General features: G+C 34.0%; 1 protein-coding gene across 1 annotated transcript in view; it reads right to left on the bottom strand.

Moving 5' to 3' along the window:
- LOC138709948 (protein O-mannosyl-transferase TMTC1-like) overlaps positions 1 to 15,322 on the bottom strand; it is a 1,156,611-nt gene extending 1,141,289 nt beyond the window's left edge. Inside the window, exon 1 of the mRNA XM_069840633.1 lies at positions 15,264 to 15,322. Coding sequence (XP_069696734.1) covers positions 15,264 to 15,322 — 59 coding nt within the window. The remainder of the gene's footprint in view (positions 1 to 15,263) is intronic.
- Between the last annotated feature and the right edge of the window lie 8,131 nt (positions 15,323 to 23,453).

Genomic DNA, 23,453 nt, shown 5'->3' with positions numbered 1-23,453 from the left:
ATGAAAAATATTGTGTACTTGTATTGTTTTCTCTCTGACACCAATTTAAATTATATCCAGCTCTTTTTTTAATTGGTTATTTAGCGACGCTTTATCAACGTTGAGGTTATTCATTTTAGTTGAAATTGATGATAGTGAGATGATATTTGGCGAGATGAGGCCGAGAATTCTCCTTAGATTACCTGACATTTGCCTTACGGTTGGGGAAAACCTCTGGGGAAAAAACCCAACCAGGTAATCAGGCCAAGCGGGAATCGAACCCGTGCCCGAGTGCAGTGCCGGATCGGCATGCAAGCGCCTTAGCCGACTGAGCTACGCCGGTGATTTATACAATGTGGCCTAGCTGTAACAATGACATATACGTTACAAAAAATAGAAAAGTGCATTAAAATAACACGTATTTTCTATCCTAAATTTCTGTATGTTATTACTTTATACATCTGTGTTTTCAATCTAAAGTCTTCAAATTGAACTGAAATGCTTCCGAAAACGCGTAAATTTTTTTGTCCAATGGACAGAAGTGTTCCCTTCTGGGTGTGACGAAACTTGCTATCTTCTAGCCATAGTAACGTTATGTTGATTAACGGAGGAATGGTTTAATGTCTGTAAGGGAAACGGAGTGCTTCAAAATCCTACCACCAAGCATCCTGTTTGTGTAACACTAATTCTATATAGATACATCGGGATTCAAACCAACAGCGCGGAAAGCCGATGCTCTAGGCCATTCTCCTAACGCAGCGTCTATAATTGAGAAGTAAATAAATTAACAATTTAAAATATGTAAGTACATTCTGTCAGTTACAGATAACCTTTCCTGTGATTTGAGATTGGTGTCAGTAATACATGTTTAAAAATACAATGGATAGAGAAAGTCTATTTACGCACGTTAAGATTTGGACATGTACAGTTCTAGAAAAAAAAATATGGCCAGCCTAAATTTTCTAATTTTCAGATTCCAGATTCTACGCATTGCACAGTTGCAGAGCTCAAAATCAGGCATCACATTGGCAGTTATTGAAATTCATTTTACTTCAATTGTTGTCGTAACCCGAAAACCATTTGAAAAGATGCAATGAAAATTGATCTATTCTTAATAGTAGACGAAACGAAATTAACCTGTATAGTCTAATTAACTAATTAAGAAATTCTTCCTCAATAGTATCTCATAGTCTGAGAGCTAGCACGCTAGCACAAAGCTATCGCAATACTTGCGATGAATTGTCATAATCGAGGTTGTCTTACTGCATCTTTTTTATTTAATGATTCTTAGGTAGGCCTATTAATTTCATCTTATGTTCCGATTAATGTAGTACTTTTTGTTGAAAACCGTTGTTAAATCGTTGTGGTGTGAATCGTATTCTACAACAAATTCCACAATTTGGGACATCTGGCCGAAATCTACTGCTGACCATTAGGATCCAGAATACAAAGCAGAGGTTAAATGAAAAATACAATGTGATTGCGGAGAGAATACGGAACAATGATAAATTTAAAAATAAAGTACAATTTGATTTCGGAGAAATATGAGATGAAAATACATTGAAGAGTAATGAAATGAAGTGAAAAAAAAATTACGTAGTATTATACAAGCTTCAAGAGTGTAGCCATTTTTTTGTTTCTGGGACTGTACATATGTAAGTTATAATTAGTTACGCTGTCGGTAGAGTTTTTAAGCCTTCATAAAGATAAGATAAGCCGACAGAATCCCTTTATGGCTAGGGTTTCTTGCATACGCAGGACTAGCTTTCTTTATTAGCTAACTACTGCTGACAAGGGTTAGGTCTATGCACATTTATCTAAGTCTGTCATCCTCTCAGTATTGTTCCTAGTCCCTAGTGCAACTTATTTCAAACTGGCCACCCTCCTTCCAGTTCTGCAATTTGCTACGCTGGTTCTTCTTGAAGATGTCTTTCAAACGTGAGCGTTGTCTGCCGTTCTTCCTCTTTCCCATTCTTCGGTCCCACGTCGTTATTGCCAGTGCCCACGTCGTCCCACTTTTTAAGTTTGCACTCGTGGCCATCTCATTTCCACTTTTGTCGGTATGCTGTCGTCATTTTTATAAAGTTTAACTCAATTTTTTCCCAAAAGCGCATCAATTTTCTTAATATGTTCCTTAAATGATATTATATTATAATATATTTTTAACTAGCCTATTTTATGAAAGAAAATAATTTTGGCTAACTTATTGGTGGAAATACCCCACTGTGCGTCCGGACGTCGGAAACTGCACACCAAAATTTTCTACCTGTATTTCGGTCATATAGGAACTCCACACCAATATTTTCTACCTGGATTACGGCAATATGGAAATTGCACACCAAAATGTTTTCTACCTGCTTTGCAGATACGCCTACTATACATAGTTTTAATTTATCAAACTGTTTAATTTTGTTCTATATGTAGCGTTTGTTTATATCTGAAAGTGAACGTGGAGATTTAGTGCTGGTATATGAGGACTGTGTCCCGCGCCGTGGCATCGTGGTCTAAGGTATCCTGCCTAGGACTCGTGCGCTGGTTCGAGTCCTCGTGAGGGAAGAAATTTTCTCATGAAATTTCGGCCAGTATATGGGACCGGTGACCATCCAGCATCGTGATGCACTTGGGGAGCTACGATAGGTAGCGAAAATCAGGTTTCGCAAACCAGCTATAACGGCTGGGGGATCATCGTGCTAACCACACGATACCTCTGGTTGGATTATCGTCCACCTCTGCTTTGGCATGTGGACGTGAGGCCAACAGCCGGCTGATCGGTTTTGACTTTCATGGGCTGTAGCGCCACGGATTTACTTTTTATATGACGACTGTAAATTTTATAAAGCCAAGGAATTGAAAAATTATGAAGTGATGTAGAGATGTGGAGGTGTTGTGTTAGAAAATGCAATGCAAAAATTTATAGCTTGCTGAACAATATGAAAATTATTAGAGAACGCTGTGAGCGTAACATGTGGTGGACATTAGCAAATTAAGTACCGGTAGCCAAATAATTAATGCAGCTACGAAAAGAAGTCATCGATGATGTCAAACTGAGACATATTAAATTGCAAAGCAATGACGGAAGGAAGTAAGCGAAGTTTCAATGCAAAAGAAATATATTTTGTAAATTGTGCAGTTTCTGAGTAAGATTAGTAAAACCCTCATGGATCAGTGTGCGGTATCCGGGTAGAATTAGTGGGTCCCTCGAAAAGCGGTATGCAGTTTTCAGATCAAAGTGTGCAGTTTCCGGATCAAAGTGTGCAGTTTCCGCCTAACCTGTGCGTCACCACGTCAGTCATGCCCACCCTCTTCCTTATATCGGTGCTAAGAGTTCTGCCGTCGGCCTCGGTAGCGTAGTTGGTATAGCGCTAGCCTTCTACGCTCGAGGTTGGGGTTCGATCCCGGTCCAGGTCGATGGCATTAAATGCTACAGGCGCATGTCAGTAGATTTATTGGCACGTTAAAAAAATCCTGCAGGACAAAGTTCCGGCACATTGGCGACGCTCACATAACCTCTGCAGTTGCAAGAGTCGTTAAATAAACCATAATTTACAAGTATTCTGCTCTCATGGTGACGTTTGTAATAATGCGTTCCAATTTTCTTTTACATCTTTGAATCATTTTCTCCTCCTTTTCTGTTCGTGACCATGTTTAGCAACCATATAGAAGGACAGGATCACACACTTCTCTAGTAACTTCTTTCTTTCTTTCTTTCTTTCTTTCTTTGTTTTTTATTGGGTTTATTTGTGAGTCACAATGTACTTTAAACTCCAAGATGTCTTTTAACCCAGGGCTAGCCTTCTTTTGATTTCCTGTGTGCATATGTTGTAAAAAAAGTTAGATACATTGTATTAATAATAAGGTGTCAATGACGAACATTAACTTCATCTTACGTATGTTGTTGTGTCAGTTTAAATAAAATAGTTTTGGTGTATCTGTTTTTGTTCAATAATGGATTTCATTATACATTTATTCTATGATTTTTATTATTTCAAAGTCAGAGTATGTATTGTTAATACTGTTCGAAGTGTTTAGATCACGGTACCGGTAGTACTGATGGAAGACCTCAAATGAAGTCTTGGATACAATATATCTGACGTCTTTTCGTTTTAAATTAGATAAAGTACATTTTACCTCATTGGCAACAATACGTTACTTGGCTGTTCCAAGTTTCGAAGCTATGACACATCAACGTTTCTTGCAATGTCGTTTAATATGAAATTATTCTAGGTAGGTCCGAATCCTTCTTGAATCGGGAAACTATTACTTTCCTCAATTTGAATTAATTTATTGCCGTTTGTATCGACCCCATGCTGTTATAACTTATTTTTCAACAAACGATTCACTCTTCAAAATCTTTCTCGATCTAATTCTCTAACGAACCAAAGTTTCCCTTGGAATGACACGAATTAACTGCAACCCAGTCCTGAAGATGTTTGATAGGACCAAGTAAATGCGTCTTCTTTCTATCATTTATTTAGATTGTAACATGACTGTATCACATTGAATTATTATGTTATTAAACATATTTTGTGAACTACAAATATTCTAATCATGGTGGGTTTTGCAAACAGACATGTACATTATGATAGAATGTTACTATTTTCATATTGTCCCATATAAATGTCTGAATATATAGTTATATACATTACTTCTGATTTAATTTTTTTTTATGAAACAAACAAGTCAAGAAAGTCTGAACTTCATGTGTCTCCCTTGTTGCCAATTCTTCACGCTAACAAAAAATATAGGCCTACATTTATCCATTGCTGAAATCGCACGTACTGGTGTATGCACACACATATACACAGATACAATACAAATAGATTCACTAACGACAGATTTACGTTTCAACGAGTGTGTTACGAGTAGAAATGTTATATAAAGTGCAGTAGCTACAGTATTTCAGAAGTCAGACATTTATAGCAGTATATATCGAAATGCTTATATATGTATGTATGAGGCGTGGACATTCAAAAAGCAGCTTTGTAAGTTTGATTTTTAGAAAAAAATTGCAAAAAAAAACCGCTGTAAGGAAAATGAAAAATGTCCATACTAACACTATAGAACTGCCGAAATTACTGTATTTTGACCCGGAAATAATACGTTCAATAAGAAGCTTACATAAAAACATATATTGAAGTAATTTCTGTTTTTATTTTGAATAAGAAACCATTATTATATTCCATTAATTCACTCCATTTCTATTTGTAAGCTTGCAAAAGACATTTCACAGAGTGGATTGGAATAAACTTAAAGAAAATCCTGAAGAAAATTGTTGTGGATTGGAAAGAGAGGAAGCTAATAAGTAATTTTTATATGAAAAGCGTCCAAATCAAGATAGAAAAAGGAACATCAGAGGGAAGTGAAACAGGCAGAAGGGCAAGATAGGGAACTTTGGTAGTCGGAAGAAAAATACAGAAAGTAAAAGTGCGAATTCGAAATGAGGCAGTAGACTAAGTGGACAAGTATAACTAGTGTACTATACGTAGAAACATAAACTGCTATCAAGAAGTCAAAAAAGGAGGATAACAATGGCAAAGGAAACTCTTAGTAGGAAGAGGAGAATATTCGGTATACCTTTGGAAAACAACTAAGAAGGAGACTAGTGAAGTGCTTTGAATAGAGTGTGACATTTATTGGGCAGAAACACGGGTATTACAACGAAGTTAAAGAAACGACTAGAACCACTTGAAATTTCGTTATGGAGAAGATAGAAAAGTGTGAAATGGAGAGGCAAAGAAAGAAATGAAGATAGGAAAAAATAATGCTGAAACTGTTCAGAAAGAGAAAAATAAATTCGTTGGACCGCTGACTAAGAAGAAACTGTATACTGAAGAATGCACTAGAAGAAATGGTGAAAGGAAAAAAAATCGAGGCAGAAGAAGGTATATCAGATCATAGACAACACTAAGATATATGAATGATAGAATGAGGAGACTAAGAGGAGGGCGAAAAAGAGGGAAAACTAGAGAACGCTGGGATACATTGAAGGACTTGCCAATGGGCAGAAAACTACGAATGAATGAATGAATGAATGAATGAATGAATGAATGAATGAATGAATGAATGAATGAATGAATGAATGAATGAATGAATGAATGAATGAATGAATGAATGAATGAAGTCTGATTGTTACTTCTTTCAATTTATTGAATTTCAATAAATTCTTAACAGCGATTCGTTTAACAGTAACACGCATTTATTTCCTTTCAGACCAGCAAGGTGAGTCAACTGCCTTACCACTCGTCTGACGATCAGAATCCTCATTCGCTTCTCGTGTACATGCATCTAGCGTTGAGCGTGCAAGCTTCATGGCTGAGAGTTGTTTCTTTCCATTGAAGAAGATAAACGCCATGGAACAAGAGAGATTTATTTTGGGCATTATCAATGAATTCAATGGAAAAATACTTGATCGTGGACATTCTTATTCTAGCTAGGAATTTTACTAATAGCTAAGAACCTACAATGGAGTTCTATTTTCAACTAGCACAAGTGTTTTGAACGGACAACCGTATAAGTACAGTATTATTCTTTATTTTATTTATTTATACGAATGTAACGACAGCTGATCATGTATGCAGTTTTGTTTTATTCGAAATTTCTTTCCAAAAGGGAATCCCCTTCTTTATATGTATTTCGTTACGTTCGTCGTTCTGTTCAACATATACGTTGCTACATAAACGTGATGTTTAAATGTAATATTCAGACTATTGCGTGCTTTTCCAAAAATATCAGAGATGTCGTAAAAACAGTAAATGACCCTTAAATTTTGTAAGAGGAGATATATTTTGAAAATATGCTAATTTTTATTTTAAAAGGAAGAAGATGAGGTGTAGAAAGTGTGAGGTTACTAACTTAAAAATGGTAGAAAATAGAAATTTCTCCAGCACCAGGCTTTACAGTTTGTTGTGTGCGAACAATGTTGTGTATTACCGATCGCAAGTAGTGTAATCAGAGTATACGAGTGGCTCGGCCGAGAGTCGTGTCGCCGGGTTCAAGTTACTCAGCATCCACTCACCTAGTAGGTGATAAATAATGGAATATTTGTGCATAGATATTGTAAACAAAATCCGTTCACTGCGGTTGTTTACTTGGTTATTTAACAACATTGCATCAACTACAGGGTTATTTAGCGTCGATAGAACTAGTGATAGCAAAACTGTATTGGTGAGATGAGGCTGAGGATTCGTCATAAATTACCTGACATTCGCCTTACGGTTAGAGACAACCTCGGAAAAACCCAACCAGATAATTAGCCCAAGCGCTGGTGGGTTAAACAAGATAAGCTACACACATAAATTTCACTTATCATAAACAGCAAAATTATTGAGAAGTGATCAAACGTGAGTTGAGGAAGTGTAAAATATATGTACCAAATATTTTGCCATTTACATGTGAAAGTTGCGTAACTTTATGCATATGTATGTACTTTCAACTTCATTGGCTGTGAGGCGCCAAGCTTCAAACGTCTACCCAAAAGATGAATGACAATTGTGGAAATGATGGCAAACTGCTAGCATTACATATGGCAAAGGAAACGGAAATACCACAAAATTGTCCTTGTACATCATAACACCTGTTGAGCTTGTGGGAGTTTGAACTCGGGACTATAGCCTGTGAATTCGATAATGTTACACCGAAATTTGAAATACAATTAAGTTTTATATAAATCATGTTTCAAAGAGTGCTTATTATATTTGTTTCAATCTGTTATTGATAAAATATGTCCTGATATGATTTACTACATCAAGCAATATTCTTGAATAGTATGGTAGCTAATATATCAAGTAGCCTACTCTGGCGATGAAGGCTCGAAACGAATGGAAAAAAATTACAATATAAATAGACGAGAAGGTAGAGAATGTGAGAATAAAGGAGATGAAAATCTAGATAGTGAGGAAGTCTTTCCGAGACTCCATTTCTCATCATGTTAGTTATATTCACCTGAGAGTTAAATTTGAGTATAAAAAGAAGTCCTACTGACAAAACTACCATAGTCTGAAACAAAAGGAAAATGGCTCCCCACACAGTTTTAAACATAACACAGTTCTCTTCTCCTTATCCGTTCATTTTCCTCTCTACAATTCTACAGTTTTCTTTTAGATTCTGTAAAACACTGAGTAAACCTTAAACTAAAGTGAATGTTTGAGCTTTACAAACAATACACTGCAACAAACATAATCATTATAACCGAAAAGTCTAAATAGCTCCAATAGCTTCAAAATAAATCTTATCTGTTCAGTCTCTCACTACAGAAAAGGTTTGCAAGGTTACCAATAGACAAGTTTTTACACAGTTATATATACAGTATTTTGCACTCCTTTGCCGAAAAGTGATTTATGGAATGCTACATATCTCCCTAAACATGTATGTACACACTTCCTTTTAAGTTATTTAACAGATTCATACCGTCTGTTTACACCTTTTTCTCAAGCTATTCAACGGATTTGGTTCCTGTTCGATATGTATTAGTTAATTGTATACTTATTAAAATATCATATTTCCAAAAAAACGGATATTAATTAAAAATAATACAATTTAAAACCCTATCCAAATTCAATACAACAGTTTGCTTTTATTTCGTTCTTATGTAACAGAAAAGACGAAAGATTTTTAAACAACATTTATTCGATAATATGTGATGAAATGTATGTGTTTGTTTGTACCAATAAAATTGACAACATAATAATAAATAAAATAAATTAATAATTCATGTGTTGATTCTTTAATTATTCACTTTGATAAACCGGGCTTGCATTTGAAAAAGAGGTTTCGCGAATAAGTGCTCAAACGACTCAGCAGTTAGTTATTCAATCAAGGATAAGTTTCACTGAACTAACTTAATAAAACTTACAACTCACAACGTAAATAAACTTCGAATACTGTGGTTATTAACAGACAGCGTATTTTCGGTCCCGATACTGAAAGTTAGGTGCACGTCAGTTGCAGAGAGGTCATTTAACTCATTGCTACGCTCCCTCCGTATGCAAAGAGACTTGACGTATTGCCACTGTGTAGGGACCGAAAATCCGCTGTCTGGTTATTAAAAACAGTTCTTTTAATGAAGTAAATCCTTTATTCGTTATTTTCTTAGACTGCAGCAAGAATGTTGTAAATTTGGTGACAGGAATGTATATTAATAAAAATGTGGCATTAGTAGATTATGCAAATCAGTAAAAGGTGAAGTTAAAACATTAATATTTTAGTGATAAATTTGTCATTAATATGGCATAGTTTGTTATAGCGTATAAACTAGAGATGAACAACGATCGAGAAAGCGAGACTAACAGCGCCCGCAAAGCCGAAAACCCGCACGACAATGTTGTATTAAGTCGTATCCTTGACGTAAAGACTACCGAGCCTTCCGAGACTCGATATTGATCATCTCCCGAAATCCCGAAACAGCCTTGAATCGCGACAGTTGTTTATACCTGACTGAACTTTTACCTACTTTGTCAACTGTTATATATGTATAAACAATCAAGTAGCCTATTTGAAACATCTCTACCTTTCAGTGTGTAATAATCCGTTCCCCAGTCTTTATTTAATTACTAGGCTCTTATTAGAAGGCTAGGAATTTTCTTTTTCTTTTAATATGTTTAAGATCAAGTGTGCAATCTCAAATATATTAATGTCATGTTTTATGTTTCTTAGAAATGCAAATTTATTTGAGAATTGTTTTTTTTTCTCTCTCTTTCAGAATATTTTGATAATTAAGACATTGTTCTGTTTTGTCTTTTTGTTTAACTTAAACATTTATTTCACTTATTTCAATTATGTATGTTATTCAATGTTACGAAATCTTTCCATGCCGACCAAATGCTATTTGGAGAATGACGAGCGAGACTCGAAGCCTAGCGAGAATGACGAGCCGAGGCTCGAAAGAGAAATGCAGCGAACACAGCAAGCGAGAGCGGGAATTAGTTTTGTTCATCTCCAGTATAAACGTATATAAACAACTTAAAGTAGATAAGATTAGGCCCCAATATTGCTTCTGACTTACTCGTTTTATCTTTAAGGATTGCTCTTGTATTACGTATTGATGAAACTTTGGAAAGAAGCTTTCCTTTAATACAGCTTCCAGAAAAGATTGCTGCATTTTGCGTTCCCCTTATCAGTGCCCGAGAGGAATATTTTTCTCTTGCTTAATAAAAAGAGAGCAGAAATGAAGACACACTCTAACTACTCTGGCTGTATTTCAATGTGTTTCCCTACCATATCGTAGCCGAACTGACAGCATAAGATATGCTTTAACATTCGAAGTGAATGGAAGAGGATTTCCCATGCTGAGATCTGTAAATGGTCTTCAGCAATATTGGAATCAAGCCCTCTTTCTTCAGGGACATTAGGATGTTTTAGTTACATTTACGACGGTCTGCATTATACTAAAACATTTTCTTTGCTCCTGACTTCGTTAAAGAAGCTATAAATCCTTTCATCCAAGATTAGTTCCTATCTGGGGGGATCATAATTTACATCAGAGCATTGCTTAACCTCGTTATCCTAAATAGATGTTATTTATAGATACCGTACGTCAATATATATCAAAGATAAGCATCTCCAGCATAAATTACTATTTACATTTCTCTAAAACACTACCATATTCGCCTATACATTATATTTTATTATTTTAATGTGTACGGATTAATAAACTATTAATATTTTACTCGTAATATGTAGGTATATTATGTTTAGAAAACATATTAATTTCAAACATAACGTACAGCTAACATTTGTTATAGCATATTGCGATACTAGGTTAGTAAGTTATCTATAATAGAGATGGAGTAATGTTGAAAAAACGAGGCGCTTATGCCGAGTTTTTTTTTAATTCCCCAGACTCTGTGATGCACTTAACACCCGTGTATTGCATATTATTATATCCACAATCATATTATATATATTTTTTATATATTATATTGTATTTTAGTTATGGAGCCTATTAATTTTGAACTGAACGTTAGTCATTTTGTTAAAGACAATGTGTAATTTTCTAGATGACCGTGTTTTTATATTCTTTTGTTTTATTTGTTGGATAAGACTGTCTTTTATGTGAATGAATTGTTCAAATAAATAAAAAAAACTATTGGAATATAGTAGGAAATTGAATTAAAATTTTTAATTTAAAACATATTATGGATTATAAGAATAACAGTTTAGATGATGAAGTAGATAACGAAATTGAAGACGCGATCAGAAAAGGCATGTTTGCCTCTTAAATCTAGAAAAAGGTATTATATTATATTGTATTTATTTAAATTCCATGGTATTCGTACATTGCTTCATAGCTAGAATGTAGAACATGTGAAACGAAAAAAAAATCTTAATATTACTATAAAAGCCTTAATAATAGTCAAAGTCTAGTTTAAATATATACAGAAGAGTTTTACAATATACATAGTCTAGGTCTACTAGTACAACACGAAGTCTTAGTATCAATATTTAATACAAAACAGAAATATCCATGAAGCTTTCTTGAATGTTATGAATTCACCTACAGTATAGAAGAAATGAGAAATTAGGTACTTCTTTAATTTGGCCCTAAATAATCTTATGTTTTGATTCCAATTTTTATACCCAAAGGGAAGCTATTAAAATTGTTACTGCTATATAACGCACTCCTTTTTGATAGCACAATACATTTGCCAATGGAGTATAAAAGTCATTTTTACACGTATTTATGCTACGAACTGTTGAATTAGTTACAAAGTTTATACGAATACATACGAGGAAGATTATTAGTGGAAAAGTATACTGACAAACCCTGGGCATTATTTGTAGTTTTTTTTTAATAGTCCTACAAGATTTCCTAGATTTGGTACCTACTGTATTAATTAGATGAAAGATGAGTGAAACATATGATGATGAAGAATTTCTGCACGGAAATATCATGGTAAATCGTAATAATATACCTACTATTATTCCAATTACTCTTTTTAGTAGTAGAAATCTACTCGTATTATTAATTTCCACAAAATATTATTCCAAAACTCATTACCGAGTGGAAGTATGCAAAGTATATTGTTTTTAAGGTATTGGTATTTACTATCTCTTCCATAAATCTAATAGCAAAACAAGCTGAATTTAGCTTGGGGGTAATTTCTTTAATATGATTTTTCAATTTAACACATTATCGATATGTGAGGCAATAAATTTAGTTGCTATTGTTTCTATTAGGAACATGTTATTAATTATTGGGTTTCATATTTGCGAGGTTGAATTTTGACACGATTTAAATTGGATTATGCTAGTCCTGTTACTACAATTTAATACTAGTTTATTGGCTGAGAACCAATCATATATTTTGAGAAGAATTGTCTTTATTGAAAATTTGGAATGTGTTGGAGTTATTGGCTGTAATTACCATAGTTATGTCTTCTGAAATAGTATGAGATGATCTACATCTTTTATTACGGGGGGGGGCAACATCATTTATGAACAGTAGAGAAAGTAGGGGACCTAATATTGACCCTTGAGGAATTCCATTATTAATACATTAGTTCCCCATATAGAGATAGATTTCATAGTTGTATCGATTTCGGCTTACTGTTTGCTATCTACGAATATGACACATAACTGAAACCACTAGTGTGCAATGCTTTTTAATTCCATCATAATCCAGCTTTTTAATTCCATCATAATCCAATTTGCCTAGCAGCATTTTATGATTTATACAGTCGTATGGGTTGGTTAAATCACAGCAAATCCCTCCAACTTGTAATTTTTCATTAACTACCTCCAGAATTTTGTTAGTGAAACTAAATGTTGCAATTTCGTGCATTTATTTTTCCTAAATCCAAACTGCTCTGGGACTAAAATGTTGTATCTTTTAGATGATGATATAATCTATTCTACATTACTTTTTCGAAGACTTTGGAGAAGCCTGGCAGAAGTGATATGGGTCTGTAATTTTCTATAGACATTGTTTCCCCGTTTTGAAGATGTGAATAACCAATGAATATTTTAATCTCTCGGGGAATATACCATTGAACATTCAATGGTTACATAAATAACTTAATAGTCGACCTGGTTGGCAAGTTGGTATAGTGCTGGCCTTCTATGCCCGAGGTTGCGGGTTCGATCCCGGGCCAGGTCGATGGCATTTAAGTGTGCTTAAATGTGACAGGCTCATGTCAGTAGATTTACTGGCATGTAAAAGAACTCCTGCGGGACAAAATTCCGGCACATCCGGCGACGCTGATATAACCTCTGCAGTTGCGAGCGTCGTTAAATAAAACATAACATTTTTTTTAACAACTTAATATCCCAGCTAATGTATAATATATGAACTCGCATTTAATATTTTGCTTGAAACTTCAACATACCCTAAGGAGTTTTTGACATTAGATTTTTAATAATTGCAATTATTTTTGTTCCTTTTTTAAATATTTGTTAAATATATTTGTAATTTCATTTAGATCTGACGTTTTTGTATTGTTAGATATAAGGGTATAATTTGTTACTTTACTTTTTAAACGTCCACTTTCCTTCTAAATTATGTTCCAAGTTGTTTTTATTTTATCATCACAGTATCGTATTGTATTATAGTGAAATTCTTTAGCTTTTTGGATCACTTTGTGTAATATTTTTAAAATTTTTAGAGTGTCGTTTTAAGTTTCCATCATCATTATTTATGCTCTGTATACATAATGATCTCTTAGTTTTGCATGAGATTTTAATACCCTGTGTAATACAGCTATTGTTGCATATTTTTGCATTTTCATACTTTACAGGAAAAGTAGATTAAAAATATTTAGAAACGTTTTATAGAACTCGTTGGATTTACTGTTCATATCACTTTGACTACATACTAATTTTCATGTTTATTTTCAAGATTTCTTTCAAAATTATTGTAATTAATGATAGCCTATCTATTTATATTTATGAATCTCACTACAGTTCTTTTCAAGATGTGTTAATATTTACATCTAGAAATTGAGCATCATGATCCGAAATACCATTAATTATTGGGTTTGTTTGAGATAAACCTATTTTTTTTTCTTTTCCGATATGTATGTTTATTGCATTATCCGAATCCCCTTATATTCTGGTCGGAAAATTTACATGTAAATTAAATTTAAAAAATGCTAGCAATGGATTTAGTTGATCTTTCCTATTGCTTACTTTTAGATAATCGACATTGATATTTCCACAAATAATGGATTCACGTTTCAGTTTCTGTAATTATTCCAGTGTATTTTCAAATAAATGTAAAACATTTTCGTAGTCTCCAGATGGTGCTGTATATAGACATATTATAATGAAATTATGTTTAATTTTCTAATTCAAGAGCACAAATTTCTAAATCGCTCTGTTTGAAAAAATATGAAATATGAATATTTTTAAAATTAAGATCAGATCTGAGAAATACACTCACGCCTCCATCCTGATGTGTTTGTCTGCAGTAACTAGCACCTAATGTATATCTTTACAGTGAGTGAGACAATATTTCCTTTTGTTTGAAATGGTGTTCGGTAATACATTCGGATTTAATCTAAGGATACAAGGAGCAGAGTAATGCACGGTAACCCACAGCTCAGCACTGTCATTCCGTAGCGTCAGCAGCCCAGTCCACCAAAGACAAACAGAGCTTGATGTGGCCGCTTCCCCTAGTCCGTCGCACTGGACTTTGAAGCCCACCGTAGCCCACCGCACTCCTCAGAACTGCACTGACATCAACTTACCAGTTGGTTGCATTCTACTGCTTTTCCGCTTGCGAGCATTAGTTTTGCTTTCGCTTCGCATGTGGCATGAGTACAGTTCCCCGCATATCGGACAACATAATAAATTAAATTATTTTCCATTGTTGTCGAACGCATATTTAGAAAATGTCCCTATGGTACTATTTAATGTCCATCAGATTCTGTTGTTTCAAAATTCTCTAGCAGCAATTTTCTCCTTCACTACTTTTTCTCTAGAGAGAGACTATATTTTAGAATGTGTGATTCCACGGTCGACGTCTGTGATGAAGGTTTTCCGGGCTGAGATGCCGTGGTCTACCATTCTATCAGTGTAAAAATAGACCGCGGTATCTCACTCCGGAAAACTTAATCACAGAGACTGTTATTTTCTTTGCGATTCACCATTATTTGGACTCACCTTGAAAAACAGATATCAAGAACTGAAACAAAAACGTTTGAAACAGTAGCTGATCGTTGATCGAAACGCACATGCAAGTAACTGATAGAAGAGGAGACTTGAACTCGATGCCTTGATACAAGCCCACAGCACAAAACCTCTAGCAAGCAGCCCGTCAGGCCAGTGCGATGACGTCACGAGCTTGTTACCTGCGAGACTGTGAAGCCCAGTGCGGTGCAGTGCGGAAGCAGCCCATGGGCTGGGCCATTGTGCAAGTCTCTGGCAAGGTATTCATTAGTCTTATTTCTTACACTTTTTATATTCTGATGGAATACAGTGAATGTTGTTTGCGTTACGATTTGTTGATTCAGTTTATTATTGTTGTATGAGAAGGCATACAGTTCTTTTACAAAGTGGCTAAATGATAAAAAGTAAATATTAATGAGAAAACATTGGTTGCTTATTTTTAAAAAGAAGTATCTGTATCTCAAGTTTGTAGAGAATTTACTTATAACCTGTGTTGTAAGTAATTTTATGCTCGACCATGCCGAAATGTAGTGATTATACACCTGGTAGCAGACCTTTAATGCATGTCATTAAAGTACACCTACTCATTAAAGGTCAGGTCTTTCAGCCAATGACGACTCAGGTTACAACTGTTCATCCAGTGACAGGTCAGCTTTCTACCGTTATAAAACCGCAGTATCGATTATTCTCGGATATGCACTCGAAAGAGAATTAGCGAAAAGTCACGGAGGCTGGAAATCCAATACTGTCGCAGAAGGTTATGTTCTGTTACTATAATAATTAGTGTTAATTGTAAATAGTATTTAAATAAATTCAATTTGTCATCTCGTTTTTCAATGTCTAATTTTATTTCAATGTTATCTCTGTAGGTTCTTATGGCCTAGCAAGGTCAATGTGGACATCTGTTCCTGGGAAAAAATCAATACTTTCGCGTCTGCGCACATCTCACAACATACGGGACATGGCTCCAGGTCAGATACAATAAAATTAATAATAACAAGTTAGAAATATAGTCGAGCATAAAAAGTCGTATGAAACTCGCCTATAATGATAATTAAGAAGCTCGTATGAAAATTATGAAACGAGCGCAAGCGAGTTTCATAAATATCCATACTCACTTCTTAATTACCTTCATTATAGGCTCGTTGCATAATGTACTATACTTAGTGCACTATTATTTCCAGCGTTTCCCTAACAATTGAACGTGTTGTATTTTCAAGTTACATGACATGCAACGATGGTAAGTACGTATGCAAAAAGACAATGATTGTGCAAATTAGTATATTACGATACAAAGGTGGAAAGTGCTTTTTACAAAATCGAGGAAGAGTTTGAAAAGTGAGCAGAGCGAGCTTTTCAATTTCCGTAATTTTTAAATGCACTACTTAAAAAATGTGTATTGTACAGTATTGTTTTGCACGATTATTTTGAAAATAATATTTTTAAAAATTTTATTTTATATATTACGTACATTACACTATGAACAAATAACTGATAAGCAATCTGGCCAACGTAAAAACTTCACCATCAATTTCAATGTCAAGGAATAACGTTGTAGGTGCGGCCATATTGCTACTGAAATAAATTAATATTAACTGAAAATTATATACGAAGAACGATCTTTGATAGAATATGCCTGGTCGGATGCATGTATTTCCTCTATATGGCATAAAAAATAGTTGTGTTTAAAATTAAACATAATCGGCAGCAAACATGAAAACATTCATAACACCTAATTTAACATTCTTTTACTATGCAGTTCTCTTTTTAAGATATTGGTAAAATGGAAGGTTGTGGTTTAATTAGACCAAGGTTCGAACCTGGGGTTAATTTATTATCCTTTTTTTTATCTGTTTGATAATTTATTTACATTATTTCAGATACGTTAGGCCTATTACATTTTAACCGGAAATAAGGAGGATTTTCCTACATAAATTGCACTAGTCCAGCTACTTAGTAGTATACGTATGTTTTATTATTATTATTATTATTATTATTATTATTATTATTATTATTATTATTATTATTATTATATAATTTTTGTGTATTGTATAAATTTATTCTGTACTGTATAATTGTATTGTGTATTGTTTATATTGTGTATACCACTGCCACCGGATGCTTGCCCACTTGCAGTGTAAATAAATACATTATTATTATTATATTATTATTCTGCCGTAACATGTTTTTATATCTTTATGTATAGTACCTACGTATGCTAGACTATAAACAGCTCACGGATTCTCAGCGAGAAGTTTTTCATAGGTGGCGGTAGATGGAAGGAGTAGTTTTAATTACAACTCTAAAGCATTTATTTGTAATATTTCAACATACTTATCTAGGTTGGAAACTCTGAATTTAGTAAAATCTATTTTTAATAGTGGCGGCGGTTTGCTGTAACGACGAAAAAACACACTATCGTGCAAACAAGTATTTAATAAGAAATTACATTGGGAACACCCGTAGATAGTTTAAGAAATACATTGCAATAGTATATTACTTACCTAGAAATGTAAGACTTATCTATTCGACAATGGGAAAAAGGTCTCCAAGCATTCGATTACAGTTTGCGGTTAGTGAATAACTTTTTTCAATACTTGAAACAATATAAAAAGCAATTATGAATCAAAATTCCATTTCTAAATGTTGCAATATATTTATTAGTTCAAGTAACACGTGACTGTTACTTGTTTATGTAACGAAATTTAATTTTTGAATGTTTAATAGTTATGAAGCAGTAAAATGTGACTAAAATATTATAAAATTGAGTGAGATTGGTACTGAAGATGCTCCGGGTCTAGCATGTGCATCACTTGAACCTAAAAATCAAAGAAAACGCAAGAAGTAGCTTTCAATGTTTTTCGAAAGTGATGTTTAGATAAAAATGTTAATATTAATACCAGTGAGACTGTGTTATTGGCATATTTTTATTAGAAATCTAAAAAAATATATATGTCCAGCAAGCTTATGGTGCGATTATTCAATGTTACGATCAACTATCTCTTTAAATTGAATCGGTTCTTAATGTTAACAACATGTCAAATTGCACATTACAATCAACAACTAATCAGTGCATTTGTAGATTTTGTGAAGATCCATTAATTCAAGACTTGGTTGTTAGGTTACTATTCTGTTGGATGCTACGTCATTTCCAAATCGTACTGTAAGTATTTCAGACTGTCAAACAAGTACTGTAAATAGGTATTTCAGATATGTTCAAGAATTTATAACATAGCAATTAGGAATGAATTGTAAATTTTATATTTACTGCCAAATATGTTAAAAATAATTAACTTACATATCAAATATTGCAAAATTTATTTTACTACATTTCATTTATAGAATTGTACATTGTACATTATGAAGATAGAAATTAAAAACAAATAATGTAATTTACATTTCTCTATGACATTATAAGCAATAGTTCAGACATTAAATATAGTTTAGAACGATTTCGGTACGAATGTCATAGCTTTCTTACTTACAAATGGCTTTCAAGAAACCCATAGGTTCATTGCCGGCCTCACATAAGCCCGCCATCTGTCCCTATCCTGTACAAGATTAATCCAGTCTCCATAATCATATCCCACAGTCCTCGTTTTCATATTATCCTCCCATCTACGTCTCGGCCTCCCCAAAGGTCTTTTTCCCTCCGGTCTCCCAATTAAGACTCTATATGCATTTCTGGATTCGCCCATATGTGCTACATGCCCTGCTCATCTCAAACGTCTAGATTTAATGTTCCTAATTATGTCAAGTGAAGAAAACAATGCGTGCAATTCTGTGTTGTGTAACTTTCTCCGTTCCCCTATAACTTCATCCCTTTTAGCCCCAAATATTTTCCTATGAACCTTATTCTCAAACACCCTTAATCTCTGTTCCTCTCTCAGAGTGAGAGTCCAAATTTCACAACCATACAGAACAACCGGTAATATAACTGTTCTATAAATTCTAACTTTCAGATTTTGGACAGTAGAGTATATATTAAAATCTTCTCAACCGAATAATAACAGGCATTCCCCATATTTGTTCTGCGTTTCATGTCCTCTCGAGTGTCATTTATATTTGTTACTCTTGCTCCAAGATAATTGAATTTTTCTACCTCTTCGAAGGATAAATTTCCAATTTTTGTATTTTCATTTCGTCACGAGACATAATCATATACTTTGTCTTTTCGGGATTTACTTAAAAACCTATCTCTTTACTTGCTTCAAGTAAAATTCCGTGTTTTCCCTAATCATTTGTGGATTTTCTCCTAACTTATTCACGCCATCCGCATAGACAAGCAGCTGATGTAATCCGTTCAATTCCAAATCCTGCCTGTTATCCTCAACTTTCCTAATAACATATTCTAGAGCGAAGTTAAAAAGTAAAGGTGATAATGCATCTCCTTGCTTTAGCCAGCAGTGAATTGGAAAAGCATCAGACAGAAACTGGCATATACGGACTCTGCTGTAAGTTTCACTGAGACACATCTTAATTAATCGAAGCAGTTTCTTGGGAATACCAAATTCAATAAGAATATTATATAAAACTTCTCTCTTAACCGAGTCATATGCCTTTTTGAAATCTATGAATAACTGATGCACTGCACCCTTATACTCCCATTTTTTCTCCATTATCTGTCGAATTAAAATATCTGATCATTAGTTTATCTATTAAACCTAAAACCACACTGATGAGCCCCAATAATTTCATCTAACTACGGAGTTAATCTTCTCAAAAGAATATTGGACAAAATTTTGTACGTCAACAAAAGTGATATCCCTCGAAAGTTATCACAGTTAGTCTTGTCCCACTTCTTACAAATAGGTACGATTATGTCATAGCTTCCTTTCGAAAATATTCACACGTTTATTCAACAATTTTTTAACGTTTACCTATTACCCCGCTAGGTTGCCAGGTTGCTTTTTTTTAACTTGGAGTCTTTTAGTCCTACATCTAGAGATTTATTTTTATAATACCATGAAGTTTACGTGATCGGATGTAAGAAATAATTCAATCATATATTTTGAAAGGAGGTTAAGTCATTAAATGAAAAGTTTTCAGGAAGTTGAAAAAAACTGTTTAGGGCTAACAATTAAGAAGTAAATGTAGTGAGAAATATTGTCGTCACGTTGATAAGTACATCTATAATATTATTTTTCATAACTTACATTTTAAACAGCATAAATGTATAATTTTTAAAATTCGACTTAGATATCTTTCAAAATAAACAGTACTTGTTTTACCAGAACCATTTAAAAAATAATACCTTAACATGACAAAATAAAATCTACCAGCTGCAATGAATCTCCGACAAAATACCAACAAACTTTCTGTTTAACAAGATTAATATCGTCGTTGTACCTGCAATAACTCCTATGTGTAAAATATAAAATTGTTCAGTGGGAAGAAAAAATATCCTATGATAGCCGTATATAGGACACTGTGAATTCTTACATTTTCGAAATAAAGACATTATAATTACATAGAAGAGATTTTATTATTTGCTGTATCACTATTTAAGTTATTTAATAGAGCAATATTCTGAAAATCAATAAATATGTCACATAGGAGTTATTGCAGGAACAACGACAATAGGCCTATGCTTAATTTATGAGTACATCAGAGTCTTCCGACGTTGTACAAGTTTTCCACTGAATGTCGACTATAGAATGTATGATGACTCCATTCAGATACAGATACAGGTACAGAAATAGAAATAAAATTTGGAGCTCTCTTATTCTTTATTTCGCTTACAACACACTCCGCATTTGCAGTAAACAAGAGCCCCTGCATACATGCTACTTGTGGACACTCTTGCGAAATTGTTGCCTACATACAAGTGGACTTCCATTAATTCCCGCTCCAAATTTTAATTCCGTTTCTGCATATCAAAATAAGATGTTCAGGATTTAAAATATAGGTGATAATTCAAAATCCTCAAAGAATGTTTGAGGATGCCTATGATAATTTTTCACACAGTTTGGTTGAATACCAAAAGTTTTTAATATGCTCTATGTCAATTTGAATATACTACCCCTACTACCAGTGCTGTCATGGAGGTCATACGGGAGCATACGGCGTATGACCACCTGCTTTTTATTCAGGGGCCGTATAGACAAGAGAAAAATCGAACCTATACGTTTTTTTTACAAATTGTATTGTATTATATTTAGTTCAGCGAAATACTTCTTCCGTTGAAACATTGTAGTTGGTTGGTATTGTCCATCGAATATCGAATATCGATTTAAACTTCGACATTGGCAACGTTACCAAGCTAGTTCGCGTTTGTTCGTGAATGTTTTCACTTCCGCTTCCCAGTGAGTGTAGCCAATTTAGCAACTTTATCGCAAATCTGGCGACTTTTGACAGATTTTAGCAAGAAATGTTTAGTCACGTTTGTGTTTGTTACATGAGATTTAACGAATTTTTCAGCACTATCCAGCGAGAAAAGCGAACATTTCATTATAGAAAATTAGTATTCTAGCGACTTTTTTTTTTTTTTTTTTAATTACGTAAGGCGACTTCCCGTACACTGTTCCCAGTGAACCATTTTCTTTCTGAGGTTCGTCTTTTAAATAGTACCGTGTGTTCCCGTGTGTTCCTTTGTTGTGATTTTAATTTTAATGAATGAACATAAAGTGTGTTTATTAACATGAAACAAAGTTGTGGCGGCGATATCCGCAATTTTTTTAACAAACCAAAAATGAGTAATAACTCTCAGAATTCCCAGAAAAAGAGGTATCTACAACAGCATATACATCGCATGATCAGGTACGTAAGCAACCTACGGATTTTAATTTAATGTAGCCTAATCTGATGATTTCGTCATCAATGCTAGAAAGTTATTGTAAGAATAGTAAAGCATATAACTTTTAAACTAAAATTGGTTTATGATCGAATGTACATGATTATTTACAGCATTTTCAACATTCTGAAAACAGTGCTAATGCTTCACCAGTGCACAGAATAGACCCGACAACAAGTGCAACAGCTGGTTAGCCTATACTATGGACATTAAAACAATGGCAGGAAAAACGGAAATAGTATCCTTGGCTTTCCGTTGAAGGTGGAAAGTTAGGTTGTGAAGTTTGTTATAATATATCATTTCTTAATTTATGCAAAGAAAAGGGAGTTGATGTTTCTAAAGAATGGAGTTTGTTTGATGCTATCTGAAAATGAGGGTTCCGAGATAAAATGTCCACGGTCTTACGTCCAATGATGAAAATGTCAATAGCAGTAATGTCCACACTTTAAGGTCCACTACAAATATGTCCACACTTTAAGATCCACTACAAATATGTCCGCGGTTTTAGGTCCACTACAAATATGTCCACGCTTTAAGGTCCTCTAAAAAATATGTCCACATTTTAAGATTCACTGATTTCATATTCATATCAAAAATACCCAGCAGAATAAGTGTGTATTGAATGAAGCAAGAATGAGCTTGTATTTTACTGTTGCTATTACTGTTGCTAAGCAATGTAATCTGGTATGTGTACTGTAAATTATGGCGCAAGTTATAAATTCACAAAAAGGAAAGAATTTGCTGCTGAGTAATGGCTACGTATCTCATTTCCACTCACGAAGTAGGAATAATATCTAATTATATTGGAGATGTCATAATAGAAGAAGTTGCAATCCACGGTGCACTACAAATACAAATTTGGACATTATACGTGATGGAGTTTCAAAGCACCTACGTGCTCCTAATGAAGCCGAAGTACAAGTGAAACAATTAACAAACAGAATGAAGATGAGAGCTCGAATAGGGTGTCATGAAGGCCCATTACAAATCATCCGAGATGTAAATGGGAAAAACCTAAATGAGGAAATACTCGCGAAACTCCCGAAAAGGAACAGCCTTAGAAGATTGATAAATAAGGAGCAAAATCGACATCGGCAACAAAATTTAAATCGCTTGCAAGATATCACAATGGTACATTCTACACACAATTAGAGGAGATATTTTTAGTGCATGATGATGGTGTAGATGATCCTGAAAGGATAATAATGTTTTACACAAACAGAAAAACTCAATTTCCTTGTGCATCTGACTGTTTACTGACGTCACATTCAAGATAGTGCCACATTAATTGATGCAAGTGTTTTCATTACATGGCACGATACATGAACGGGCAAATCCTTTAATATTTTGCCTAAATAGGAAAACAGGAAGTTCTTATTACCAAACTTACAACATCTTAAAAATGAAGACACAGACTCAAGGACGAGAACTGTCACCAACGTCCATAACGATGGACTTCGAACTTAATAATATGAATGCAGCACAGAGGAATTTTCCAAATACAAATATTAAAGCTTGTTTATGCCACTTCACACAATCACCATACCGAAAAATTCTTGATCTGAAGCTATGTGAATGT

This window comes from Periplaneta americana, chromosome 12 (assembly GCF_040183065.1).
Source record: "Periplaneta americana isolate PAMFEO1 chromosome 12, P.americana_PAMFEO1_priV1, whole genome shotgun sequence".
NCBI lineage: Eukaryota > Metazoa > Arthropoda > Insecta > Blattodea > Blattidae > Periplaneta > Periplaneta americana.
The sequence above is the reverse complement of the archived record's forward strand: the minus strand, read 5'-3'. Positions and strand labels throughout refer to the sequence as shown.